At 49.6% G+C, this 26,740-nt stretch overlaps 1 protein-coding gene across 1 annotated transcript; it reads left to right on the top strand.

The window, feature by feature from the left end:
• LOC139424316 (mitochondrial dicarboxylate carrier-like) lies at positions 1-26,740 on the top strand. The gene is made up of 11 exons (XM_071176025.1): positions 1-551; positions 7,435-7,554; positions 8,894-9,008; positions 9,489-9,537; positions 9,667-9,708; positions 9,953-9,996; positions 10,225-10,295; positions 22,651-22,743; positions 22,895-22,972; positions 23,744-23,800; positions 24,639-26,740. The coding sequence occupies exons 1-11, from the start codon at positions 462-464 to the stop codon at positions 24,738-24,740; spliced, it is 861 nt and encodes a 286-aa protein (XP_071032126.1). The 5' UTR covers positions 1-461; the 3' UTR covers positions 24,741-26,740.

Here is a 26,740-nt window from a genome sequence, read left to right as displayed (position 1 = left end):
AGTTTTGACGTTTGCAAAAACAACCTGCAGAAAATAAATAGTCGAGCGGCGACCTTTGAGTCTGTCTAGTTAGAGCCCTAGGAGGCAGTTCCTCAGCCCGGGGTGGCAATTGGCTGCGCGTGCACTCACTGCGACTCCCCTCTTGTGTCTCGCTCGATCCATTTCCTATCACGCGTTCTGTAAAATTGCCTACACACACACGCACGATGTGGTTTGCGTGTGTATGCGTGCACCGGAACCCAAAGTCCGTCGGTGGCGTCGGCAAATTTGAAGATTAACGAGGTTATCTTCCATTCGACCCGCGGAGAGAGAGAGAGGACCAGAAAGCACAGACTGCTGCCCCGACCTGCTTGCGTGTCGAGGCGGAAAGGGAGCTTGGCTCTGGCCAGCTGCGTTGTTGGACTGGATCGAATTGGACTCCGCGAAGAGCAGTAGGACTATATAAAGACAGGAGGGGAAATATGAGCGATAAACGGATGTCGCGGTGGTATTTTGGGGGGCTCGCCTCCTGTGGGGCTGCCTGCTGCACCCATCCTCTGGACCTCATCAAAGTAAGTGCTGGAGAGAGGGAGACCCTAGAACCCCCTAGCAGGATTATAGTCGACCTACAGAGGCTGCAGGCCCGCTAGTCAGCCAGCTGTTTACCTGGGAAACTAGGGACAACAACTGCCCTAATTCCATCCTATGTTATAAAATACTAAACGGGCTACTGGGATCCATCCAAACGGAACACAGCGCCCTGCTGATGATTGGAGAAAATAGGACAGAAAATGAAAGTTGTAGAATCATTTTGTCTCTTTCTCTCGTCTAGCCTAGTGACATGACTGTGTGTGTCGTCTGTGTCCCGCGGAGGTACGGGAAGCAGTGATCGGCCTTGTTAAGCGCGATCTCTCCAGTTCACTGACCGGCTAACCGCGCCGTTACCGTGCAAAGTAAACAGGGTTGGGCCTAGTCGAACTGTAGCGTTATAGCCGTCTCATATTACGGATAACTTACAGTAGTAGTAGCCACATGCTCTACTGTTGTCATTGAGCATGTTCACACCAGGGTCATCTTGAAGTCAGGAATAGCACACACAGAATGACATATCCTAACTCTACAGTAGGCCTGTGTGCGGTATAGCGTGTGTAGGCTTAATTAACACGCCTGATGAACACTGCAGGTCCCAGCTGAACTGTACTGGCCTGTTAATGCATCCAGCATAGTTTCTGGAACCGTCCTGGAAAGTGAAGGAAAATACCAGAGCCAGCACAGTGCGGTTGTGGTCCTATAGTGTAACAGGCAACAGGATGACAGATGCATACAAGTAGGTCAGTGTGTAGTATAATTATATAGACGTGGTATGAAATTACAGCACTAACTAGCAGTCTTAAAGCAGCTGGGGCTTCCTGTGTGTAGCGTCTCTGTGTTTGAGTGTACTAAGAGGTCTGGGCCTTTATGGCACAGGTGGTAGTCCACAAGGAAGGCCTGTAACTGCAGGGTTGCTGGTTCAAACCCTGCTCCAGATGCTTTCCCTTCGATCGCTGTATCTGTATTGGTAGTGGGAGGAGCTAGTGTTGGACAGAGGGTAGTGAGTGGAGCTAGTGTTGGACAGAGGGCAGTGGGTGGAGCTAGTGTTGGACAGAGGGCAGTGGGTGGAGCTAGTGTTGGACAGGGGGTAGTGGGTGGAGCTAGTGTTGGACAGAGGGTAGTGGGTGGAGCTAGTGTATGACAGAGGGTAGTGGGTGGAGCTAGTGTTGGACAGAGGGAAGTGGGTGGAGCTAGTGTTGGACAGAGGGCAGTGGGTGGAGCTAGTGTTGGACAGGGGGTAGTGGTAGGAGCTAGTCTTGTACAGAGGGTAGTGGGAGGAGCTAGTGTTGGACAGAGGGTAGTGGGTGGAGCAAGTGTTGGACAGAGGTGTGTGTGTTTGGAGTTGATAGTGTAGCCTAGACAGCCTGTCTCAACTCGTCTACTTAGAAAAGTCTAAAGGTGTATAATTACTTTGCTGGAGAGTCCCCCACACACACACATACACAAACACAAATGTCAGGGAGAATGTACAGGTCAGGGTCATCTACTGTTGTTATGGAGAATGTACAGGCCAGGGTCATTACTGTTGTCATGGAGAATGTACAGGCCAGGGTCATCTACTGTTGTCATGGAGAATGTACAGGCCAGGGTCATCTACTGTTGTCATGGAGCATGTACAGGCCAGGGTCATCTACTGTTGTCATGGAGAATGTACAGGCCAGGGTCATCTACTGTTGTCATGGAGAATGTACAGGCCAGGGTCATCTGGATGTCTAGAATAGATCCACCCATCCTGGTCTATCCTGTAGGCTGGTGCAGAGAGAGAGAGAGAGAGAGAGAGAGAGAGAGAGATGCATAATCCTCAGGGAGATCTCAAGAGTTGACAAACCTGCCAGAACAAGACAAACAAGATGTGTATGAAGCATTGGTCCTCTGAAGCTAGCCATGCCCAGAGCCATCTGTTCAGGGAGTTGGGTCAGCCTTTAGAACGGACACCATGTTAGTTGCCTTCATTCTCAAACTGTTGGTGATGTCACAATAGGAGAGAGCCTCTGACAATTCCCTATGAAATAACCCGCTGGAAACGAGCAAAATATAGCAGTGAATTTTACACATGTTTTTATTGATTAGCATTCTGCATAATGTGTATCCAAGTGTTGTGTTATCAACAAATCTCATATCTGGTTTCACTGGACATCTTCATAGTTCTAAAAACCTATCAGAAATACACAGCGCAACGTGAAAGTGTAAATTATCACTTATCAACGGCTATGGAGTTCAGACAGAAACTGACCACGTTTGACACAAACCGACAACCTACGACCACGCCCCGTTCAAAGACACAAATGTTTTGTCTCGCCCTCCCTCTGAATGCCACACATAAAACAATCTGTCTCAATTGCCTCAAGGCTTACAAGTCCTGCTGTAACATGTTTCCTCCCCTTCATCTACACTGATGTGGATTTAACAAGTGGTATCAATAGAGGATCCTAGATTCACCTGGTCAGTCTATTTAATGGAAAGAGTTATTCATGTTTTGTCCACTGTATATGACTCTAGCCTAGCTTCTCTTCTTCTCCTGAAGCTAGCCTAGCCTAGCTTCTCTTCTTCTCCTGAAGCTAGCCTTGCCTAGCTTCTCTTCTTCTCCTGAAGCTATCCTTGCCTAGCTTCTCTTCTTCTCCTGAAGCTAGCCATGCCTAGCTTCTCTTCTTCTCCTGAAGCTAGCCTAGCCTAGCTTCTCTTCTTCTCCTGAAGCTAGCCTAGCCTAGCTTCTCTTCTTCTCCTGAAGCTAGCCATGCCTAGCTTCTCTTCTTCTCCTGAAGCTAGCCATGCCTAGCGTCTCTTCTTCTCCTGAAGCTAGCCTAGCCTAGCTTCTCTTCTTCTCCTGAAGCTAGCCTAGCCTAGCTTCTCTTCTTCTCCTGAAGCTATCCTTGCCTAGCTTCTCTTCTTCTCCTGAAGCTAGCCATGCCTAGCTTCTCTTCTTCTCCTGAAGCTAGCCATGCCTAGCGTCTCCTCTTCTCCTGAAGCTAGCCATGCCTGGCCTAGCTTCTCCTCTTTTTGTGAAGCTAGCCATGCCTGGCCTAGCTTCTCCTCTTTTCCTGAAGCTAGCCATGCCTGGCCTAGCTTCTCCTCTTTTCCTGAAGCTAGCCATGCCTGGCCTAGCTTCTCCTCTTTTCCTGAAGCTAGCCATGCCTGGCCTAGCTTCTCCTCTTTTCCTGAAGCTAGCTATGCCTGGCCTAGCTTCTCCTCTTTTCCTGAAGCTAGCCATGCCTGGCCTAGCTTCTCCTCTTTTCCTGAAGCTAGCCATGCCTGGCCTAGCTTCTCCTCTTTTCCTGAAGCTAGCCATGCCTGGCCTAGCTTCTCCTCTTTTCCTGAAGCTAGCCATGCCTGGCCTAGCTTCTCCTCTTTTCCTGAAGCTAGCCATGCCTGGCCTAGCTTCTCCTCTTTTCCTGAAGCTAGCCATGCCTGGCCTAGCTTCTCCTCTTTTCCTGAAGCTAGCCATGCCTGGCCTAGCTTCTCCTCTTTTCCTGAAGCTAGCCATGCCTGGCCTAGCTTCTCCTCTTTTCCTGAAGCTAGCCATGCCTGGCCTAGCTTCTCCTCTTTTCCTGAAGCTAGCCATGCCTGTCAGAGTGCTGGTGAGCAGCGCTCCCTCACTTTTTTCAATTTGAGAATACATAGACCTCAAACTATTTCTGGAAAATAATTCTAAATAAATTATTTTTAATTACCACAAATATTCCATGAAAAACATTAGGCTATTTATTTGGTTTGTCATTCTATGCATAGCAGCCTAGAGGTAGATAAATGGTGGTTCCTTCCCTGTCGTCTCTCTGACGGTGGTGAGAAGGATGAAGAACTGAACCTGTGTGTGCACTGCGGAGGCCAATCAGAACGTTCAGAATCAGCAGCAGTTTGTTCTCCTGAAGCTAGCCGTGCCTCTCCTCTCTGACCTAGTGAAGCTAGCCGTGCCTCTCCTCTCTGACCTAGTGAAGCTAGCCGTACCTCTCCTCTCTGACCTAGTGAAGCTAGCCGTGCCTCTCCTCTCTGACCTAGTGAAGCTAGCCGTGCCTCTCCTCTCTGACCTAGTGAAGCTAGCCGTGCCTCTCCTCTCTGACCTAGTGAAGCTAGCCGTGCCTCTCCTATCTGACCTAGTTCCAACAACATACTGTTGTTACTACGCTTGTTTAGTCTGGCATGAAGTCAGTTGCCCTAGTAACACCCTGAGGGGAGGATCAAGATCTCACGTGTGTGTGTGTGTGTGTGTCTGTGTGTGTGTGTGTGTGTGTAACTTGAAACAACTTAACACCCACATCTAAGTTATGGCATTGTCTTCCTATCAGTATTAGAATCTATTGAGTCATGACTGTAACAATGGAACAGTGTGTTGGTGATGTGACTCAGGACTAGCTGGAGGTCAGAGGTTAAATGCTGACTTTCTCTTTTTGGGAAAAGGCCCCAGCTCTGCATTTTTGACTTGCAGTGTCATTAGAGGAGATACTTACTATATCCTGACTATCTTCTCTAGTCATCAGAGACTAGAGTCAACAAACTCACTCACTTATTTGTTAGTTATTTAATGAATTAGTCATTTTGTTTGTTCACTCCTTTGGTCATTCATGCACTTTTGTTTTATTAGTTGGTTCAGTCATTCGTTCACTCATTGCACTGTGTCCTGACTGGAGAGATTATTGAGTACCAGCCAGGTCCTGCAGCTACCAGCTATCTGTGTCTCTACTCAGGGTGTGAATTATTATCTACTCACACCAGGGGGGGAGAGAGAGAGAGAGAGACTGTTATTTACAGTTAGCGAGAGGGAGTGGATGATGGAGAGAAAGAGGGAAGGAAAAATAATGAAATAGAGAAAGAGAGATGGAGGGAGGGAGGGAAGGAGGGAGGGAGTTTGTGTTCCATAGTTGAAGGCCTCTGCGGCCTTTGAGCTCAAACAGTTCTGATAAGCCGGTGGGAGCGAGAGACGTGATTGGTCGGCTGGAGGCCACACTTGGAGCAGAGCCCAGTCGATAAAAAGCCCTCTGAGAAGAACAATACATTACACTGTCAGAGAGAGACATAAGGAAGGAGGGAGAGAGTTCAAAGGAAGTCAGAATTACCTACAAAAAACCTGTTCCCTGTACACACACGAGAATGTCAGTAATTGTGACATTCCAACTACTGCTACCACTACAACTGTCACAACCCCATATCTACAGCTATCTCCACTGACTCACTATCTCCACTGACTCACTACTACTACATGTACTACTATCTCCACTGACTCACAACTAGTACATTATACTACTATCTCCACTGACTCACTATCTCCACTGACTCACTATCTCCACTGACTCACTACTACTACATGTACTACTATCTCCACTGACTCACAACTAGTACATTATACTACTATCTCCACTGACTCACTATCTCCACTGACTCACTATCTCCACTGACTCACTACTACTACATGTACTACTATCTCCACTGACTCACAACTACTACATTATACTACTATCTCCACTGACTCACTATCTCCACTGACTCACTACTACTACATTATACTACTATCTCCACTGACTCACAACTACTACATGTACTACTATCTCCACTGACTCACAACTACTACATTATACTACTATCTCCACTGACTCACAACTACTACATGTACTACTATCTCCACTGACTCACAACTACTACATTATACTACTATCTCCACTGACTCACTATCTCCACTGACTCACAACTACTACATGTACTACTATCTCCACTGACTCACAACTACTACATTATACTACTATCTCCACTGACTCACAACTACTACATTATACTACTATCTCCACTGACTCACAACTACTACATGTACTACTATCTCCACTGACTCACTACTACATTATACTACTATCTCCACTGACTCACAACTACTACATTATACTACTATCTCCACTGACTCACAGCTACTACATTATACTACTATCTCCACTGACTCACAACTACTACATTATACTACTATCTCCACTGACTCACAACTACTACATTATACTACTATCTCTATAGACAGTAACTACTACATGGTACTACTATCTCTATAGACAGTAACTACTACATGGTACTACTATCTCTATAGGCAGTAACTACTACATTATACTACTATCTCTATAGACCGTAACTACTACATGGTACTACTATCTCTATAGGCAGTAACTACTACATTATACTACTATCTCTATAGGCAGTAACTACTACATGGTACTACTATCTCTATAGACAGTAACTACTACATGGTACTACTATCTCTATAGACAGTAACTACTACATGGTACTACTACATGGTACTACTATCTCTATAGACAGTAACTACTACATGGTACTACTACATGGTACTACTATCTCTATAGACAGTAACTACAACGTGGTACTACTACATGGTACTACTATCTCTATAGACAGTAACTACTACATGGTACTACTATCTCTATAGGCAGTAACTACTACATGGTACTACTACATGGTACTACTATATCTATAGACAGTAAACTATAACAGACCTCAAGGACAGCGTGTGTGTGTGTGTGCACGGCGATGTGTGTGTAGATTTATCTCTACCATAAGTCACAGTGACACGCCCGTTCCTGTCATCGTGTACCACCTCACAGATCACCACAGTTACAACCAGGTCAGCTGAGCTATAAACACTCAGACAGCAGCATGACAGACAGAAACACGCTGTCTGTCTGTCTGTCACGCTAGTGTGTGTCTGTCTGTCTGTCTTAGCGAGAGAGACAGTTCCACAGTCACTAAGAAATATCCACACTGATGACTGACTGTGATAATGGTAATGATGATGAAGATACAGTATATTGATTGTATTTGTAATGATGAAGATGATGAAATAGTGATTTTGTGTGTGTGTGTGTGTGTGTGTGTGCGTAGGTCCACCTGCAGACCCAGCAGAAGGGGAAGATGGGGATGGTGAGCATGGCCATGCAGGTAGTGAAGAACGATGGAGCTCTGGCTCTGTACAACGGACTCAGCGCATCACTCTGCAGACAGGTAGGAGGATGGAGAGGGGGTGGTAGAGGGGGGAGAGGGTGTGTGGTAGGAGGATGGAGAGGGTGTGTGGTAGAGAGGGGGGAGAGGGTGTGTGTAAGAGAGGGGGGGGGGGGGAAGGAGAGGGTGTGTGTTAGAGAGAGGGGGAGAAGGAGAGGGTGTGTGTTAGAGAGGGGGGAGAAGGAGAGGGTGTGTGTTAGAGAGGGGGGAGAAGGAGAGGGTGTGTGTTAGAGAGGGGGGAGAAGGAGAGGGTGTGTGTTAGAGAGGGGAGAGAAGGAGAGGGTGTGTGTTAGAGGGGGGAGAAGGAGAGGGTGTGTGTTAGAGAGAGGGGGAGAAGGAGAGGGTGTGTGTTAGAGAGAGGGGGAGAAGGAGAGGGTGTGTGTTAGAGAGAGGGGGAGAAGGAGAGGGTGTGTGTTAGAGGAGGGGGAGAAGGAGAGGGTGTGTGTTAGAGAGGGGGGAGAAGGAGAGGGTGTGTGTTAGAGAGGGGGGAGAAGGAGAGGGTGTGTGTTAGAGAGGGGGGAGAAGGAGAGGGTGTGTGTTAGAGAGAGGGGGAGAAGGAGAGGGTGTGTGTTAGAGAGGGGTGATGGCCTAAGAACAGTGGGTTAACTGCCTTGTTCAGGGGCAGAACGACAGATTTGTACCTTGTCAGCTCGGGGATTTGATCTTGCAACCTTTCGGTCACTAGTCCAACATTCTAACCACTAGACTACCTACCGCCCCAATGCCTCACCTGGATCCAGTTTGTTTCATTGGCCGAGTGGAAGTTATTGCATCAGAGGAAATTCTCTATGTGAAGATAGACCAGTAGTAGGAGTGTCAGTTGGTTACCACGGTAACACACAGTGAGGAATCTGGTGTAGGGCGAAGTTGGCCATAGACACTGATCTTTGGTCTGTTTAGCATTTCCCCCACTAATGGTTAAGGTTGGGATTGAGGGAGGGAAGCTGATCCTAGATCTGTACCTAAGGAAAACTGGTTGGGGTGTTGAAACATCCTGTTAACGCCTCTATTGACATCTCTCTCTGGAGAGGAGCTGTTTCCTGTTTGGGACAGTGTCAGTTAGTGGTGGATTGAAGCTATGACACAACTAGAATGTCAGTAGGAAAGCTACACATCACTCTCTTTTTCAATTTGTTGTACTTTTTTTCTCTTGTCTGCCCTCTACTACCCTCCCTCCCTCCCTCCCTCTACTACCCTCCCTCCCTCCCTCCCTCTACTACCCTCCCTCCCTCCCTCCCTCCCTCCCTCCCTCCCTCCCTCCCTCCCTCCCTCCCTCCCTCCCTCTACTACCCTCCCTCCCTCCCTCCCTCCCCTCCCTCCCTCCCTCCCTCCCTCCCTCTAGATGTCCTATTCTCTAACTAGGTTTGCTATCTATGAGACAGTCAGAGACATGTTGAGCAGCAGTAACCAGGGGCCCATGCCTTTCTACCAGAAGGTGCTGCTGGGGGCCTTCGGAGGTAGGGACACACACACACAGACACACACACAGGCTTGCTCAAACACGCATGTATGCTGAACACACGCTGTCACAGTCTGAGGGTAATGCTCACACACACAGTCTGAGGGTAATGCTCTCACACACAGTCTGAGGGTAATGCTCTCACACACAGTCGGAGGGTAATGCTCACACACACACAGTCGGAGGGTAATGCTCACACACACAGTCTTGTACAGCCAACCTTGTGGGGACACACAATTCAGTCCCATTCAAAATCCTATTTTCCCTAACCTTAATCCCTAACCTGTACCCTAACCTTAATCCCTAAAACTAACTCTAGCTCCTAACCCTAATTTAATTCTAACACTAATGCTTACCTTAACCCTAAACCTCTAGAAATGGCATTTGACCTTGTGGGGTCTATCAAAATGTCCCCCGTTGGTAAAATCTTTGTTATTTTATAATAATAATTCCACACTAATCTCTGTCATGCGTCTAGGTTTTACTGGCGGGTTCATTGGTACTCCTGCAGACATGGTGAACGTCAGGTCAGAGAAACACCTTGTTAACACACACAGCTCTCTTGCATTTTATGATAGTTATTCAATAGTTACAGTTAGGTTGTATGATGTATATTAATGTAATGTTTTAACTAATACACTCGTTTTGCCCCTCAGAATGCAGAATGATGTTAAACTTCCCCCAGAGCTGAGGAGAAAGTGAGTGTTCCTGACCATTTAGACCACATGACATGTTGTTGATCTGACAATGTCTAACTCTGTCTCTCTCTCTCTCTCTGTCTCTCTCTCTCTGTCTCTCTCTCTCTCTCTGTCTCTCTGTCTCTCTCTCTCTCTGTCTCTCTCTCTGTGTGTCTCTCTCTGTGTGTCTCTCTCTGTCTCTGTCTGTGTCTCTCTCTCTCTCTCTCTGTCTCTCTCGATGTCTCTCTCTCTCTCTGTCTCTCAGCTACAAACATGCTGTGGACGGTCTCTTCAGGGTCTTCAGAGAAGGTAGGGATATGTGATTTGTACTCAAAAAGATGAAATGACAAGAGACCCGTTATGAGTTTAGAGAGGTAGCAACACACACTATCACTCCAATGCAAAACATTTTATAAAAAATAGAACGATAGAAAGCTTTTGTTAAAAAAAAAATGCTACCGTTTGTATTCTGCTGCTCCCTGCTCATTACCCCCCCTGTGTATGACCCCTGACCCTTCCCCTCTGACCTGTGTGTAGAGGGGGTGAGGAAGTTGTTCTCAGGAGCCACCATGGCCTCCAGCAGAGGAGCTCTGGTCACGGTGGGACAGGTACGACCGCACAGCACCTTGGGAAATGTAGTTTATTAATAGCGTTATGTATAGCAGTAGATTGTATGGATTAGGAGAGAGACTCTAGTTGGTTGTCTTTAGGTCTTCTCTTTATCTACTGATTTGTCTTTTGAATGTATTTGGAATTATAACCCATCTCATGTTCCTCTCTCCATCTCATGTTCCTCTCTCCATCTCATGTTCCTCTCTCCATCTCACGTTCCTCTCTCCATCTCATGTTCCTCTCTCCATCTCATGTTCCTCTCTCCATCTCATGTTCCTCTCTCCATCTCACGTTCCTCTCTCCATCTCACGTTCCTCTCTCCATCTCACGTTCCTCTCTCCATCTCATGTTCCTCTCTCCATCTCATGTTCCTCTCTCCATCTCATGTTCCTCTCTCCATCTCATGTTCCTCTCTCCATCTCACGTTCCTCTCTCCATCTCATGTTCCTCTCTCCATCTCACGTTCCTCTCTCCATCTCACGTTCCTCTCTCCATCTCATGTTCCTCTCTCCATCTCATGTTCCTCTCTCCATCTCATGTTCCTCTCTCCATCTCATGTTCCTCTCTCCATCTCATGTTCCTCTCTCCATCTCATGTTCCTCTCTCCATCTCATGTTCCTCTCTCCATCTCATGTTCCTCTCTCCATCTCATGTTCCTCTCTCCATCTCATGTTCCTCTCTCCATCTCATGTTCCTCTCTCCATCTCATGTTCCTCTCTCCATCTCATGTTCCTCTCTCCATCTCATGTTCCTCTCTCCATCTCATGTTCCTCTCTCCATCTCATGTTCCTCTCTCCATCTCATGTTCCTCTCTCCATCTCATGTTCCTCTCTCCATCTCATGTTCCTCTCTCCATCTCATGTTCCTCTCTCCATCTCATGTTCCTCTCTCCATCTCATGTTCCTCTCTCCATCTCATGTTCCTCTCTCCATCTCATGTTCCTCTCTCCATCTCATGTTCCTCTCTCCATCTCATGTTCCTCTCTCCATCTCATGTTCCTCTCTCCATCTCATGTTCCTCTCTCCATCTCATGTTCCTCTCTCCATCTCACGTTCCTCTCTCCATCTCACGTTCCTCTCTCCATCTCACGTTCCTCTCTCCATCTCACGTTCCTCTCTCCATCTCACGTTCCTCTCTCCATCTCACGTTCCTCTCTCCATCTCACGTTCCTCTCTCCATCTCACGTTCCTCTCTCCATCTCACGTTCCTCTCTCCATCTCACGTTCCTCTCTCCATCTCACGTTCCTCTCTCCATCTCACGTTCCTCTCTCCATCTCACGTTCCTCTCTCCATCTCACGTTCCTCTCTCCATCTCACGTTCCTCTCTCCATCTCACGTTCCTCTCTCCATCTCACGTTCCTCTCTCCATCTCACGTTCCTCTCTCCATCTCACGTTCCTCTCTCCATCTCACGTTCCTCTCTCCATCTCACGTTCCTCTCTCCATCTCATGTTCCTCTCTCCATCTCATGTTCCTCTCTCCATCTCATGTTCCTCTCTCCATCTCATGTTCCTCTCTCCATCTCATGTTCCTCTCTCCATCTCATGTTCCTCTCTCCATCTCATGTTCCTCTCTCCATCTCATGTTCCTCTCTCCATCTCATGTTCCTCTCTCCATCTCATGTTCCTCTCTCCATCTCATGTTCCTCTCTCCATCTCATGTTCCTCTCTCCATCTCATGTTCCTCTCTCCATCTCATGTTCCTCTCTCCATCTCATGTTCCTCTCTCCATCTCATGTTCCTCTCTCCATCTCATGTTCCTCTCTCCATCTCATGTTCCTCTCTCCATCTCATGTTCCTCTCTCCATCTCATGTTCCTCTCTCCATCTCATGTTCCTCTCTCCATCTCATGTTCCTCTCTCCATCTCATGTTCCTCTCTCCATCTCATGTTCCTCTCTCCATCTCATGTTCCTCTCTCCATCTCATGTTCCTCTCTCCATCTCATGTTCCTCTCTCCATCTCATGTTCCTCTCTCCATCTCATGTTCCTCTCTCCATCTCATGTTCCTCTCTCCATCTCATGTTCCTCTCTCCATCTCACGTTCCTCTCTCCATCTCACGTTCCTCTCTCCATCTCACGTTCCTCTCTCCATCTCACGTTCCTCTCTCCATCTCACGTTCCTCTCTCCATCTCACGTTCCTCTCTCCATCTCACGTTCCTCTCTCCATCTCACGTTCCTCTCTCCATCTCACGTTCCTCTCTCCATCTCACGTTCCTCTCTCCATCTCACGTTCCTCTCTCCATCTCACGTTCCTCTCTCCATCTCACGTTCCTCTCTCCATCTCACGTTCCTCTCTCCATCTCACGTTCCTCTCTCCATCTCACGTTCCTCTCTCCATCTCACGTTCCTCTCTCCATCTCACGTTCCTCTCTCCATCTCACGTTCCTCTCTCCATCTCACGTTCCTCTCTCCATCTCACGTTCCTCTCTCCATCTCACGTTCCTCTCTCCATCTCACGTTCCTCTCTCCATCTCACGTTCCTCTCTCCATCTCACGTTCCTCTCTCCATCTCACGTTCCTCTCTCCATCTCACGTTCCTCTCTCCATCTCACGTTCCTCTCTCCATCTCACGTTCCTCTCTCCATCTCACGTTCCTCTCTCCATCTCACGTTCCTCTCTCCATCTCACGTTCCTCTCTCCATCTCACGTTCCTCTCTCCATCTCACGTTCCTCTCTCCATCTCACGTTCCTCTCTCCATCTCACGTTCCTCTCTCCATCTCACGTTCCTCTCTCCATCTCACGTTCCTCTCTCCATCTCACGTTCCTCTCTCCATCTCACGTTCCTCTCTCCATCTCACGTTCCTCTCTCCATCTCACGTTCCTCTCTCCATCTCACGTTCCTCTCTCCATCTCACGTTCCTCTCTCCATCTCACGTTCCTCTCTCCATCTCACGTTCCTCTCTCCATCTCACGTTCCTCTCTCCATCTCACGTTCCTCTCTCCATCTCACGTTCCTCTCTCCATCTCACGTTCCTCTCTCCATCTCACGTTCCTCTCTCCATCTCACGTTCCTCTCTCCATCTCACGTTCCTCTCTCCATCTCACGTTCCTCTCTCCATCTCACGTTCCTCTCTCCATCTCACGTTCCTCTCTCCATCTCACGTTCCTCTCTCCATCTCACGTTCCTCTCTCCATCTCACGTTCCTCTCTCCATCTCACGTTCCTCTCTCCATCTCACGTTCCTCTCTCCATCTCACGTTCCTCTCTCCATCTCACGTTCCTCTCTCCATCTCACGTTCCTCTCTCCATCTCACGTTCCTCTCTCCATCTCACGTTCCTCTCTCCATCTCACGTTCCTCTCTCCATCTCACGTTCCTCTCTCCATCTCACGTTCCTCTCTCCATCTCACGTTCCTCTCTCCATCTCACGTTCCTCTCTCCATCTCACGTTCCTCTCTCCATCTCACGTTCCTCTCTCCATCTCACGTTCCTCTCTCCATCTCACGTTCCTCTCTCCATCTCACGTTCCTCTCTCCATCTCACGTTCCTCTCTCCATCTCACGTTCCTCTCTCCATCTCACGTTCCTCTCTCCATCTCACGTTCCTCTCTCCATCTCACGTTCCTCTCTCCATCTCACGTTCCTCTCTCCATCTCACGTTCCTCTCTCCATCTCACGTTCCTCTCTCCATCTCACGTTCCTCTCTCCATCTCACGTTCCTCTCTCCATCTCACGTTCCTCTCTCCATCTCACGTTCCTCTCTCCATCTCACGTTCCTCTCTCCATCTCACGTTCCTCTCTCCATCTCACGTTCCTCTCTCCATCTCACGTTCCTCTCTCCATCTCACGTTCCTCTCTCCATCTCACGTTCCTCTCTCCATCTCACGTTCCTCTCTCCATCTCACGTTCCTCTCTCCATCTCACGTTCCTCTCTCCATCTCACGTTCCTCTCTCCATCTCACGTTCCTCTCTCCATCTCACGTTCCTCTCTCCATCTCACGTTCCTCTCTCCATCTCACGTTCCTCTCTCCATCTCACGTTCCTCTCTCCATCTCACGTTCCTCTCTCCATCTCACGTTCCTCTCTCCATCTCACGTTCCTCTCTCCATCTCACGTTCCTCTCTCCATCTCACGTTCCTCTCTCCATCTCACGTTCCTCTCTCCATCTCACGTTCCTCTCTCCATCTCATGTTCCTCTCTCCATCTCACCCTCCTCTCTCCATCTCACGTTCCTCTCTCCATCTCATGTTCCTCTCTCCATCTCATGTTCCTCTCTCCATCTCATGTTCCTCTCTCCATCTCATGTTCCTCTCTCCATCTCACCCTCCTCTCTCCATCTCACCCTCCTCTCTCCATCTCACCCTCCTCTCTCCATCTCATGTTCCTCTCTCCATCTCACCCTCCTCTCTCCATCTCACCCTCCTCTTTCCATCTCACCCTCATCATCTCACCCTCATCATCTCACCCTCCTCGCTCTCTCCATCTCACCCTCATCATCTCACCCTCCTCTCTCTCTCCATCTCACCCTCATCATCTCACCCTCCTCTCTCCATCTCACCCTCATCATCTCACCCTCCTCGCTCTCTCCATCTCACCCTCATCATCTCACCCTCCTCGCTCTCTCCATCTCACCCTCCTCTCTCTCTCCATCTCACCCTCCTCTCTCTCTCTCCATCTCACCCTCATCATCTCACCCTCATCATCTCACCCTCCTCTCTCTCTCCATCTCACCCTCATCATCTCACCCTCCTCTCTCTCTCTCCATCTCACCCTCCTCTCTCTCACCATCTCACCCTCCTCTCTCTCTCCATCTCACCCTCATCATCTCACCCTCCTCTATCTCTCCATCTCACCCTCCTCTCTCTCTCCATCTCACCCTCCTCTCTCCATCTCACCCTCATCATCTCACCCTCCTCTCTCTCTCCATCTCACCCTCCTCTCTCTCTCCATCTCACCCTCCTCTCTCTCTCCATCTCACCCTCCTCTCTCTCTCCATCTCACCCTCATCATCTCACCCTCCTCTCTCTCTCTCCATCTCACCCTCATCATCTCACCCTCCTCTCTCTCTCCATCTCACCCTCATCATCTCACCCTCCTCTCTCCATCTCACCCTCATCATCTCACCCTCCTCTCTCCATCTCACCCTCATCATCTCACCCTCCTCTCTCCATCTCACCCTCATCATCTCACCCTCTCTCTCTCTCTCCATCTCACCCTCCTCTCTCTCTCCATCTCACCCTCATCATCTCACCCTCCTCTCTCTCTCCATCTCACCCTCATCATCTCACCCTCCTCTCTCCATCTCACCCTCATCATCTCACCCTCCTCGCTCTCTCCATCTCACCCTCCTCTCTCTCTCCATCTCACCCTCCTCTCTCTCTCTCCATCTCACCCTCATCATCTCACCCTCATCATCTCACCCTCCTCTCTCTCTCTCCATCTCACCCTCCTCTCTCTCACCATCTCACCCTCCTCTCTCTCTCCATCTCACCCTCATCATCTCACCCTCCTCTATCTCTCCATCTCACCCTCCTCTCTCTCTCTCCATCTCACCCTCCTCTCTCCATCTCACCCTCATCATCTCACCCTCCTCTCTCTCTCCATCTCACCCTCCTCTCTCTCTCCATCTCACCCTCCTCTCTCTCTCCATCTCACCCTCCTCTCTCCATCTCACCCTCATCATCTCACCCTCCTCTCTCTCTCTCCATCTCACCCTCATCATCTCACCCTCCTCTCTCTCGCCATCTCACCCTCATCATCTCACCCTCCTCTCTCCATCTCACCCTCATCATCTCACCCTCCTCTCTCCATCTCACCCTCATCATCTCACCCTCCTCTCTCCATCTCACCCTCATCATCTCACCCTCTCTCTCTCTCTCCATCTCACCCTCCTCTCTCCATCTCACCCTCCTCTCTCTCTCCATCTCACCCTCCTCTCTCTCTCCATCTCACCCTCCTCTCTCTCTCCATCTCACCCTCATCATCTCACCCTCCTCTCTCTCTCCATCTCACCCTCATCATCTCACCCTCCTCTCTCTCTCCATCTCACCCTCCTCTCTCTCTCCATCTCACCCTCATCATCTCACCCTCCTCTCTCTCTCCATCTCACCCTCATCATCTCACCCTCCTCTCTCTCTCTCCATCTCACCCTCATCATCTCACCCTCCTCTCTCTCTCCATCTCACCCTCCTCTCTCTCTCCATCTCACCCTCATCATCTCACCCTCCTCTCTCCATCTCACCCTCATCATCTCACCCTCCTCTCTCTCTCCATCTCACCCTCATCATCTCACCCTCCTCTCTCTCTCCATCTCACCCTCATCATCTCACCCTCCTCTCTCTCTCCATCTCACCCTCATCATCTCACCCTTCTCTCTCTCTCCATCTCACCCTCATCATCTCACCCTCCTCTCTCTCTCCATCTCACCCTCATCATCTCACCCTCCTCTCTCTCTCCATCTCACCCTCATCATCTCACCCTCCTCTCTCTCTCCATCTCACCCTCATCATCTCACCCTCCTCGCTCTCTCCATCTCACCCTCATCATCTCACCCTCCTCTCTCTCTCTCCATCTCACCCTCATCATCTCACCCTCCTCTCTCTCTCCATCTCACCCTCATCATCTCACCCTCCTCTCTCTCTCTCCATCTCACCCTCATCATCTCACCCTCCTCTCTCTCTCCATCTCACCCTCATCATCTCACCCTCCTCTCTCTCTCCATCTCACCCTCCTCTCTCTCTCCATCTCACCCTCATCATCTCACCCTCCTCTCTCCATCTCACCCTCATCATCTCACCCTCCTCTCTCTCTCCATCTCACCCTCATCATCTCACCCTCCTCTCTCTCTCCATCTCTCCATCATCATCTCACCCTCCTCTCTCTCTCCATCTCACCCTCATCATCTCACCCTCCTCTCTCTCTCCATCTCACCCTCATCATCTCACCCTCCTCTCTCTCTCCATCTCACCCTCATCATCTCACCCTCCTCTCTCTCTCCATCTCACCCTCATCATCTCACCCTCCTCTCTCTCTCCATCTCACCCTCATCATCTCACCCTCCTCGCTCTCTCAATCTCACCCTCATCATCTCACCCTCCTCTCTCTCTCTCCATCTCACCCTCATCATCTCACCCTCCTCTCTCTCTCCATCTCACCCTCATCATCTCACCCTCCTCTCTCTCTCTCCATCTCACCCTCATCCTCTCACCCTCCTCTCTCTCTCCATCTCACCCTCATCATCTCACCCTCCTCTCTCTCTCTCCATCTCACCCTCCTCATCTCACCCTCCTCTCTCCATCTCACCCTCATCATCTCACCCTCCTCTCTCTCTCTCCATCTCACCCTCATCATCTCACCCTCCTCTCTCTCTCTCCATCTCACCCTCATCATCTCACCCTCCTCTCTCTCTCCATCTCACCCTCATCATCTCACCCTCCTCTCTCTCTCCATCTCACCCTCCTCTCTCTCTCCATCTCACCCTCCTCGCTCTCTCCATCTCACCCTCCTCGCTCTCTCCATCTCACCCTCCTCGCTCTCTCCATCTCACCCTCCTCTCTCTCTCCATCTCACCCTCCTCGCTCTCTCCATCTCACCCTCCTCGCTCTCTCCATCTCACCCTCCTCGCTCTCTCCATCTCACCCTCCTCTCTCTCTCCATCTCACCCTCCTCTCTCTCTCCATCTCACCCTCCTCGCTCTCTCCATCTCACCCTCCTCGCTCTCTCCATCTCACCCTCCTCGCTCTCTCCATCTCACCCTCCTCGCTCTCTCCATCTCACCCTCCTCTCTCTCTCTCCATCTCACCCTCCTCGCTCTCTCCATCTCACCCTCCTCTCTCTCTCCATCTCACCCTCCTCGCTCTCTCCATCTCACCCTCCTCGCTCTCTCCATCTCACCCTCCTCGCTCTCTCCATCTCACCCTCCTCGCTCTCTCCATCTCACCCTCCTCTCTCTCTCTCCATCTCACCCTCCTCTCTCTCTCTCCATCTCATGTTCCTCTCTCTCTCTCCATCTCACCCTCCTCTCTCTCTCCATCTCACCCTCCTCTCTCTCTCCATCTCACCCTCCTCTCTCTCTCCATCTCACCCTCCTCTCTCTCTCCATCTCACCCTCCTCTCTCTCTCTCCATCTCACCCTCCTCACTCTCTCCATCTCACCCTCCTCTCTCTCTCCATCTCACCCTCCTCGCTCTCTCCATCTCACCCTCCTCGCTCTCTCCATCTCACCCTCCTCGCTCTCTCCATCTCACCCTCCTCGCTCTCTCCATCTCACCCTCCTCTCTCTCTCTCCATCTCACCCTCCTCTCTCTCTCTCCATCTCATGTTCCTCTCTCTCTCTCCATCTCACCCTCCTCTCTCTCTCCATCTCACCCTCCTCTCTCTCTCCATCTCACCCTCCTCTCTCTCTCTCCATCTCACCCTCCTCTCTCTCTCTCCATCTCACCCTCCTCTCTCTCTCTCCATCTCACCCTCCTCTATCTCTCTCCATCTCACCCTCCTCTCTCTCTCCATCTCACCCTCCTCTCTCTCTCTCCATCTCACCCTCCTCTCTCTCTCCATCTCACCCTCCTCTCTCTCTCCATCTCACCCTCCTCTCTCTCTCCATCTCACCCTCCTCTCTCTCTCCATCTCACCCTCCTCTCTCTCTCTCCATCTCACCCTCCTCACTCTCTCCATCTCACCCTCCTCTCTCTCTCTCCATCTCACCCTCCTCTCTCTCTCCATCTCACCCTCCTCTCTCTCTCCATCTCACCCTCCCCTCTCTCTCTCCATCTCACCCTCCTCTCTCTCTCTCCATCTCACCCTCCTCTCTCTCTCTCCATCTCACCCTCCTCTCTCTCTCTCCATCTCACCCTCCTCGCTCTCTCCATCTCACCCTCCTCTTTCTCTCTCTCTCCATCTCACCCTCTCTCTCTCCATCTCACCCTCTCTCTCTCCATCTCACCCTCCTCTCTCTCTCCATCTCACCCTCTCTCTCTCCATCTCACCCTCCTCTCTCTCTCCATCTCACCCTCCTCTCTCTCTCTCCATCTCACCCTCCTCTCTCTCTCCATCTCACCCTCCTCTCTCTCTCTCCATCTCACCCTCCTCTCTCTCTCCATCTCACCCTCCTCTCTCTCTCCATCTCACCCTCCTCTCTCTCTCTCCATCTCACCCTCCTCTCTCTCTCTCCATCTCACCCTCCTCTCTCTCTCTCCATCTCACCCTCCTCTATCTCTCTCCATCTCACCCTCCTCTCTCTCTCCATCTCACCCTCCTCTCTCTCTCTCCATCTCACCCTCCTCTCTCTCTCCATCTCACCCTCCTCTCTCTCTCCATCTCACCCTCCTCTCTCTCTCCATCTCACCCTCCTCTCTCTCTCTCCATCTCACCCTCCTCACTCTCTCCATCTCACCCTCCTCTCTCTCTCTCCATCTCACCCTCCTCTCTCTCTCCATCTCACCCTCCTCTCTCTCTCCATCTCACCCTCCTCTCTCTCTCTCCATCTCACCCTCCTCTCTCTCTCTCCATCTCACCCTCCTCTCTCTCTCTCCATCTCATCCTCCTCTCTCTCTCTCCATCTCACCCTCCTCGCTCTCTCCATCTCACCCTCCTCTTTCTCTCTCTCTCCATCTCACCCTCTCTCTCTCCATCTCACCCTCTCTCTCTCCATCTCACCCTCCTCTCTCTCTCCATCTCACCCTCTCTCTCTCCATCTCACCCTCCTCTCTCTCTCCATCTCACCCTCCTCTCTCTCTCCATCTCACCCTCCTCTCTCTCTCCATCTCACCCTCCTCTCTCTCTCCATCTCACCCTCCTCTCTCTCTCTCCATCTCACCCTCCTCACTCTCTCCATCTCACCCTCCTCTCTCTCTCTCCATCTCACCCTCCTCTCTCTCTCCATCTCACCCTCCTCTCTCTCTCCATCTCACCCTCCTCTCTCTCTCTCCATCTCACCCTCCTCTCTCTCTCCATCTCACCCTCCTCTCTCTCTCTCCATCTCACCCTCCTCGCTCTCTCCATCTCACCCTCCCCTTTCTCTCTCTCTCCATCTCACCCTCTCTCTCTCCATCTCACCCTCCTCTCTCTCTCCATCTCACCCTCTCTCTCTCCATCTCACCCTCCTCTCTCTCTCCATCTCACCCTCCTCTCTCTCTCCATCTCACCCTCCTCTCTCTCTCCATCTCACCCTCCTCTCTCTCTCCATCTCACCCTCCTCTCTCTCTCCATCTCACCCTCCTCTCTCTCTCCATCTCACCCTCCTCTCTCTCTCTCCATCTCACCCTCCTCTCTCTCTCCATCTCACCCTCCTCTCTCTCTCCATCTCACCCTCCTCTCTCTCTCTCCATCTCACCCTCCTCGCTCTCTCCATCTCACCCTCCTCACCCTCTCTCTCTCCATCTCACCCTCTCTCTCTCCATCTCACCCTCTCTCTCTCCATCTCACCCTCCTCTCTCTCTCCATCTCACCCTCTCTCTCTCCATCTCACCCTCCTCTCTCTCTCCATCTCACCCTCCTCTCTCTCTCCATCTCACCCTCCTCTCTCTCTCCATCTCACCCTCCTCTCTCTCTCTCCATCTCACCCTCCTCTCTCTCTCTCCATCTCACCCTCCTCTCTCTCTCCATCTCACCCTCCTCTCTCTCTCCATCTCACCCTCCTCTCTCTCTCCATCTCACCCTCTCTCTCTCATCTCACCCTCTCTCTCTCATCTCACCCTCTCTCTCTCATCTCACCCTCTCTCTCCATCTCACCCTCCTCTCTCCATCTCACCCTCCTCTCTCTCTCCATCTCACCCTCTCTCTCTCCATCTCACCCTCTCTCTCTCCATCTCACCCTCCTCTCTCCATCTCACCCTCCTCTCTCTCTCCATCTCACCCTCCTCTCTCCATCTCACCCTCCTCTTTCTCTCTATCTCACCCTCCTCTCTCTCTCCATCTCACCCTCCTCTCTCTCTCCATCTCACCCTCTCTCTCTCCATCTCACCCTCTCTCTCTCCATCTCACCCTCCTCTCTCCATCTCACCCTCCTCTCTCCATCTCACCCTCCTCTCCCTCTCTCCATCTCACCCTCCTCTCCCTCTCTCCATCTCACCCTCCTCTCTCTCTCTCCATCTCACCCTCCTCTATCTCTCTCCATCTCACCCTCCTCTATCTCTCTCCATCTCACCCTCCTCTATCTCTCTCCATCTCACCCTCCTCTCTCTCTCCATCTCACCCTCCTCTCTCTCTCCATCTCACCCTCCTCTCTCTCTCTCTATCTCACCCTCCTCTCTCTCTCTATCTCACCCTCCTCTCTCTCTCCATCTCACCCTCCTCTCTCTCTCTCCATCTCACCCTCCTCTCTCCATCTCACCCTCCTCTCTCTCTCTCTCTCTCCATCTCACCCTCCTCGCTCTCTCCATCTCACCCTCCATCTCACCCTCATCATCTCACCCTCCTCGCTCTCTCCATCTCACCCTCATCATCTCACCCTCCTCTCTCTCTCCATCTCACCCTCCTCTCTCTCTCCATCTCACCCTCATCATCTCACCCTCCTCTCTCTCTCCATCTCACCCTCCTCTCTCTCTCCATCTCACCCTCCTCTCTCTCTCCATCTCACCCTCATCATCTCACCCTCCTCTCTCTCTCCATCTCACCTTCCTCTCTCTCTCCATCTCACCTTCATCTCACTCTCTCCATCTCGCTCTCTCCATCTCACCCTCCTCGCTCTCTCCATCTCACCCTCCTCGCTCTCTCCATCTCACCCTCCTCGCTCTCTCCATCTCACCCTCCTCACTCTCTCCATCTCACCCTCCTCTCTCTCTCTCCATCTCACCCTCCTCTCTCTCTCTCCATCTCACCCTCCTCTCTCTCTCTCCATCTCACCCTCCTCTCTCTCTCTCCATCTCACCCTCCTCTCTCTCTCCATCTCACCCTCCTCTCTCTCTCTCCATCTCACCCTCCTCTCTCTCTCTCCATCTCACCCTCCTCTCGCTCTCTCCATCTCACCCTCCTCTCGCTCTCTCCATCTCACCCTCCTCTCCCTCTCTCCATCTCACCCTCCTCTCTCTCTCTCCATCTCACCCTCCTCTCTCTCTCTCCATCTCACCCTCCTCTCTCTCTCCATCTCACCCTCCTCTCTCTCTCCATCTCACCCTCCTCTCTCTCTCCATCTCACCCTCCTCTCTCTCTCTCATCTCACCCTCCTCTCTCTCTCTCCATCTCACCCTCCTCTCTCTCTCTCCATCTCACCCTCCTCTCTCTCTCTCCATCTCACCCTCCTCTCTCTCTCTCCATCTCACCCTCCTCGCTCTCTCCATCTCACCCTCCTCGCTCTCTCCATCTCACCCTCCTCGCTCTCTCCATCTCACCCTCCTCTCTTTCCCTTCCCCCTCCATATCTCTTTCTCTCCATATCTCTTTCTCTCCCCCCTCTCTCTCCTCCCGCCTCTCTGTAGTTGGCATGTTATGACCAGGCTAAACAGCTGGTGCTGTCTTCAGGCTTCATGGGCGATAACATCCTCACACACTTCCTGTCTAGCTTCATCGCTGTGAGTAACTGGGCTTCTTATTGGTCAAAATAGTGCAGAGTGCTGGTTGGATAAGGAACCAGAAGAATGTGATATGATAACAATGACATTGTTCATTGATAACTAAAAAAAAACAAATGATGTCTCTCTGTCTGTGTCTGTCTGTCTGTAGGGAGGCTGTGCTACGTTCCTGTGTCAGCCTCTAGATGTGATGAAGACCAGGTTGATGAACTCTAAAGGAGAATACTCAGTAAGTTACTCCATCCATCCCTCTCTTAGTCATCTCTCCATCTATCCCTATCTCTTTCATCTCTCCATCATCCCTCTCTTATTCATCTCTCCATCCATTCCTCTCTTTTTCATCTCTCCATCCATCCCTCTTTTTCATCTCTCCATCCATCCCTCTTTTTCATCTCTCCATCCATCCCTCTCTTATTCATCTCTCCATCCATTCCTCTCTTTTTCATCTCTCCATCCATCCCTCTTTTTCATCTCTCCATCCATCCCTCTTTTTCATCTCTCCATCCATCCCTCTCTTTTTCATCTCTCCATCCATCCCTCTCTTATTCATCTCTCCATCCATCCCTCTCTTTTTCATCTCTCCATCCATCCCTCTCTTTTTCATCTCTCCACCCATCCCTCTCTTTTTCATCTCTCCATCCATCCCTCTCTTTTTCATCTCTCCATCCATCCCTCTCTTTTTCATCTCTCCATCCATCCCTCTCTTTTTCATCTCTCCACCCATCCCTCTCTTTTTCATCTCTCCATCCATCCCTCTTTTTCATCTCTCCATCCATCCCTCTCTTTTTCATCTCTCCATCCATCCCTCTCCTTTTCATCTCTCCATCCATCCCTCTCTTTTTCATCTCTCCACCCATCCCTCTCTTTTTCATCTCTCCATCCATCCCTCTCTTTTTCATCTCTCCATCCATCCCTCTCTTTCATCTCTCCATCCATCCCTCTCCAAACCCTCTTTTCTTCCCTTCATCCAACTCTCTCACCATGTAACTGTGTGTTTCAGGGTGTGATACACTGTCTGAGAGTGACGGCTAAAGAGGGACCCATGGCCTTCTACAAGGTGACAGACACACACACACAGACACACACACAGACACACACACACAGACACACACACACAGACACACACACACACACACACAGACACACAGACACACACACACGCACACAGACACACACACAGACAGACAGACACACACACACACACACACACACAGACACACAGACAGACACACACACACACAGACAGACAGACACACACATACACACACACAGACACACAGACAGACAGACAGAACCACACAGACACACACTTGTAATCCTGGGTCTTACCTTAACGTATATATGAAGGCTGGGTCTTACCTTAACATATATATGAAGCCTGGGTCTTACCTTAACATATATATGAAGGCTGGGTCTTAACATGTATATGAAGGCTTGGTCTTAACATATATATGAAGGCTGGGTCTTAACGTATATATATGAAGGCTAAGGTGAATCCTGGGTAAAGGTCTTCATTTACACATCAGGGTCTTGAGTCATTTACCAAATCAGATGGAAGGGTATTGGCTGACTGTCCCATCCAGTGTCAGGGCCTAAACATATGGTCCAAGCCTGTCCAATAGGATTGCAAGGTTGTAAACAACTGTCCATCCCTGTGTAAAGGTCTTGACTAACTGTCCAATGCAGTTGCAAGAAAGTTAATTAACTGCCCAATTGCATTGCAAGGTCTTAACCTACTGTTCAATCACGTCAGCATGTAGACCAACTATCCAATCCCGTGTCAGGGTCTTGACTAAGTGCCCAATGTTCAATCACATGTAACAATTTTGGATAGGTCTTGACTGACTGTCCAATGACATATCAGAATGCTAACTAACTGTCCAATGGGGTTGCAGGGTCTTGTTCCTGCAGGGATCCGTCTGATTCCTCACACGGTGCTCACCTTCATCTTCCTAGAGCAGCTCAAGAACAACTTCGGCATCGTCATCATCTCCTGAGCACGCTCCATGACCTACGACCTTTACCCTCTAAACCCCTGTCCCCTGCAAACATCAACCAATCCCCTGTCACTGCCACAGTGCCCCCCCCCCCCCATGGCCCTGAGCTGTCCAATCACACAGAGAGGTGGTTGTAGGGATGGAATGTCTGCTATGCTATCCTACCTGGCCCTCTTTAACCTGCTCTGGAATCAACCAATCACCCGGGGAAAAGACTACGAACAAACTGCCTACACCTGCACCATCACAGCCTTGTCCACAGGAAGAGTTGTCATAGCAACGCCAGTCAAACCCTGCTGTGACATCATCTTCATGTCTCTGTCATCATCAATAGTGTCGTTCTCAATGGGGTCTGCGCCTCAAATCATACACTATTCCCTATGTAGTGCATTACTTCTGACCCTTAATCTGTAGTGCACTTAACATGTAGCTCTGGTCAGAAGTAGTGCACTACGTAGGGAACATAGTGCCACCTGAGTTCACTCCCTAAACGATGTTGATGTGTTTATACTGTAGCCTTCCACCACCATCATCATCATCATGTATCACCCAACCTGTTCCATTCCACACCACACCAGTCCTCATGTATTACTAGCAGTGTACTAGCTGTAGTAGTATGTATTACTAGTAGTGTACTAGTTATAGTAGTATGTATTACTAGCAGTGTACTAGTTGTAGTAGTATGTATTACTAGCGGTGTACTAGTTGTAGTAGTATGTATTACTAGTAGTGTACTAGTTATAGTAGTATGTATTACTAGTAGTGTACTAGTTATAGTAGTATGTATTACTAGCAGTGTACTAGTTGTAGTAGTATGTATTACTAGCGGTGTACTAGTTGTAGTAGTATGTATTACTAGTAGTGTACTAGCTGTAGTAGTATGTATTACTAGCGGTGTACTAGCTGTAGTAGTATGTATTACTAGCGGTGTACTAGTTGTAGTAGTATGTATTACTAGCGGTGTACTAGTTGTAGTAGTATGTAGTACTAGCGGTGTACTAGTTGTAGTAGTATGTAGTACTAGCGGTGTACTAGCTGTAGTAGTATGTATTACTAGTAGTGTACTAGTTGTAGTAGTATGTATTACTAGCAGTGTACTAGCTGTAGTAGTATGTATTACTAGCGGTGTACTAGTTGTAGTAGTATGTATTACTAGCGGTGTAGTAGTATGTATTACTAGCAGTGTACTAGCTGTAGTAGTATGTATTACTAGCGGTGTACTAGCTGTAGTAGTATGTATTACTAGAGTGTACTAGCTGTAGTAGTATGTATTACTAGCAGTGTAGTAGCTGTAGTAGTATGTATTACTAGCGGTGTACTAGCTGTAGTAGTATGTATTACTAGCGGTGTACTAGTTGTAGTAGTATGTAGTACTAGCAGTGTACTAGTTGTAGTAGTATGTATTACTAGCGGTGTAGTAGCTGTAGTAGTATGTATTACTAGCGGTGTACTAGTTGTAGTAGTATGTAGTACTAGCAGTGTACTAGTTGTAGTAGTATGTATTACTAGCGGTGTAGTAGCTGTAGTAGTATGTATTACTAGCGGTGTACTAGTTGTAGTAGTATGTAGTACTAGCAGTGTACTAGTTGTAGTAGTATGTATTACTAGCGGTGTACTAGCTGTAGTAGTATGTATTACTAGCGGTGTACTAGTTGTAGTAGTATGTAGTACTAGCAGTGTACTAGTTATAGTAGTATGTATTACTAGCGGTGTACTAGCTGTAGTAGTATGTATTACTAGCGGTGTACTAGTTGTATTACTAGCGGTGTATGTATTACTAGCGGTGTACTAATTATAGTAGTATGTATTACTAGCGGTGTAGTAGTATGTATTACTAGCAGTGTACTAGCTGTAGTAGTATGTATTACTAGCGGTGTACTAGCTGTAGTAGTATGTATTACTAGCGGTGTACTAGCTGTAGTAGTATGTATTACTAGAGTGTACTAGCTGTAGTAGTATGTATTACTAGCAGTGTAGTAGCTGTAGTAGTGTGTATTACT

The sequence above is a fragment of the Oncorhynchus clarkii genome, chromosome 13 (assembly GCF_045791955.1).
Source record: "Oncorhynchus clarkii lewisi isolate Uvic-CL-2024 chromosome 13, UVic_Ocla_1.0, whole genome shotgun sequence".
In the NCBI taxonomy this organism is placed as follows: Eukaryota; Metazoa; Chordata; class Actinopteri; order Salmoniformes; family Salmonidae; genus Oncorhynchus; species Oncorhynchus clarkii.
The sequence above is the reverse complement of the archived record's forward strand: the minus strand, read 5'-3'. Positions and strand labels throughout refer to the sequence as shown.

Coding starts and splice junctions, on each gene's coding strand:
- LOC139424316 (XM_071176025.1), top strand. CDS start 462: ATGAGCGATAAACGGATGTCGCGGTGGTATTTTGGGGGGCTCGCCTCC. Junction 9,009..9,488: donor GCTGCTGGGGGCCTTCGGAG/GTAGGGACACAC, acceptor TCATGCGTCTAG/GTTTTACTGGCGGGTTCATT. Junction 10,296..22,650: donor CTCTGGTCACGGTGGGACAG/GTACGACCGCAC, acceptor GCCTCTCTGTAG/TTGGCATGTTATGACCAGGC.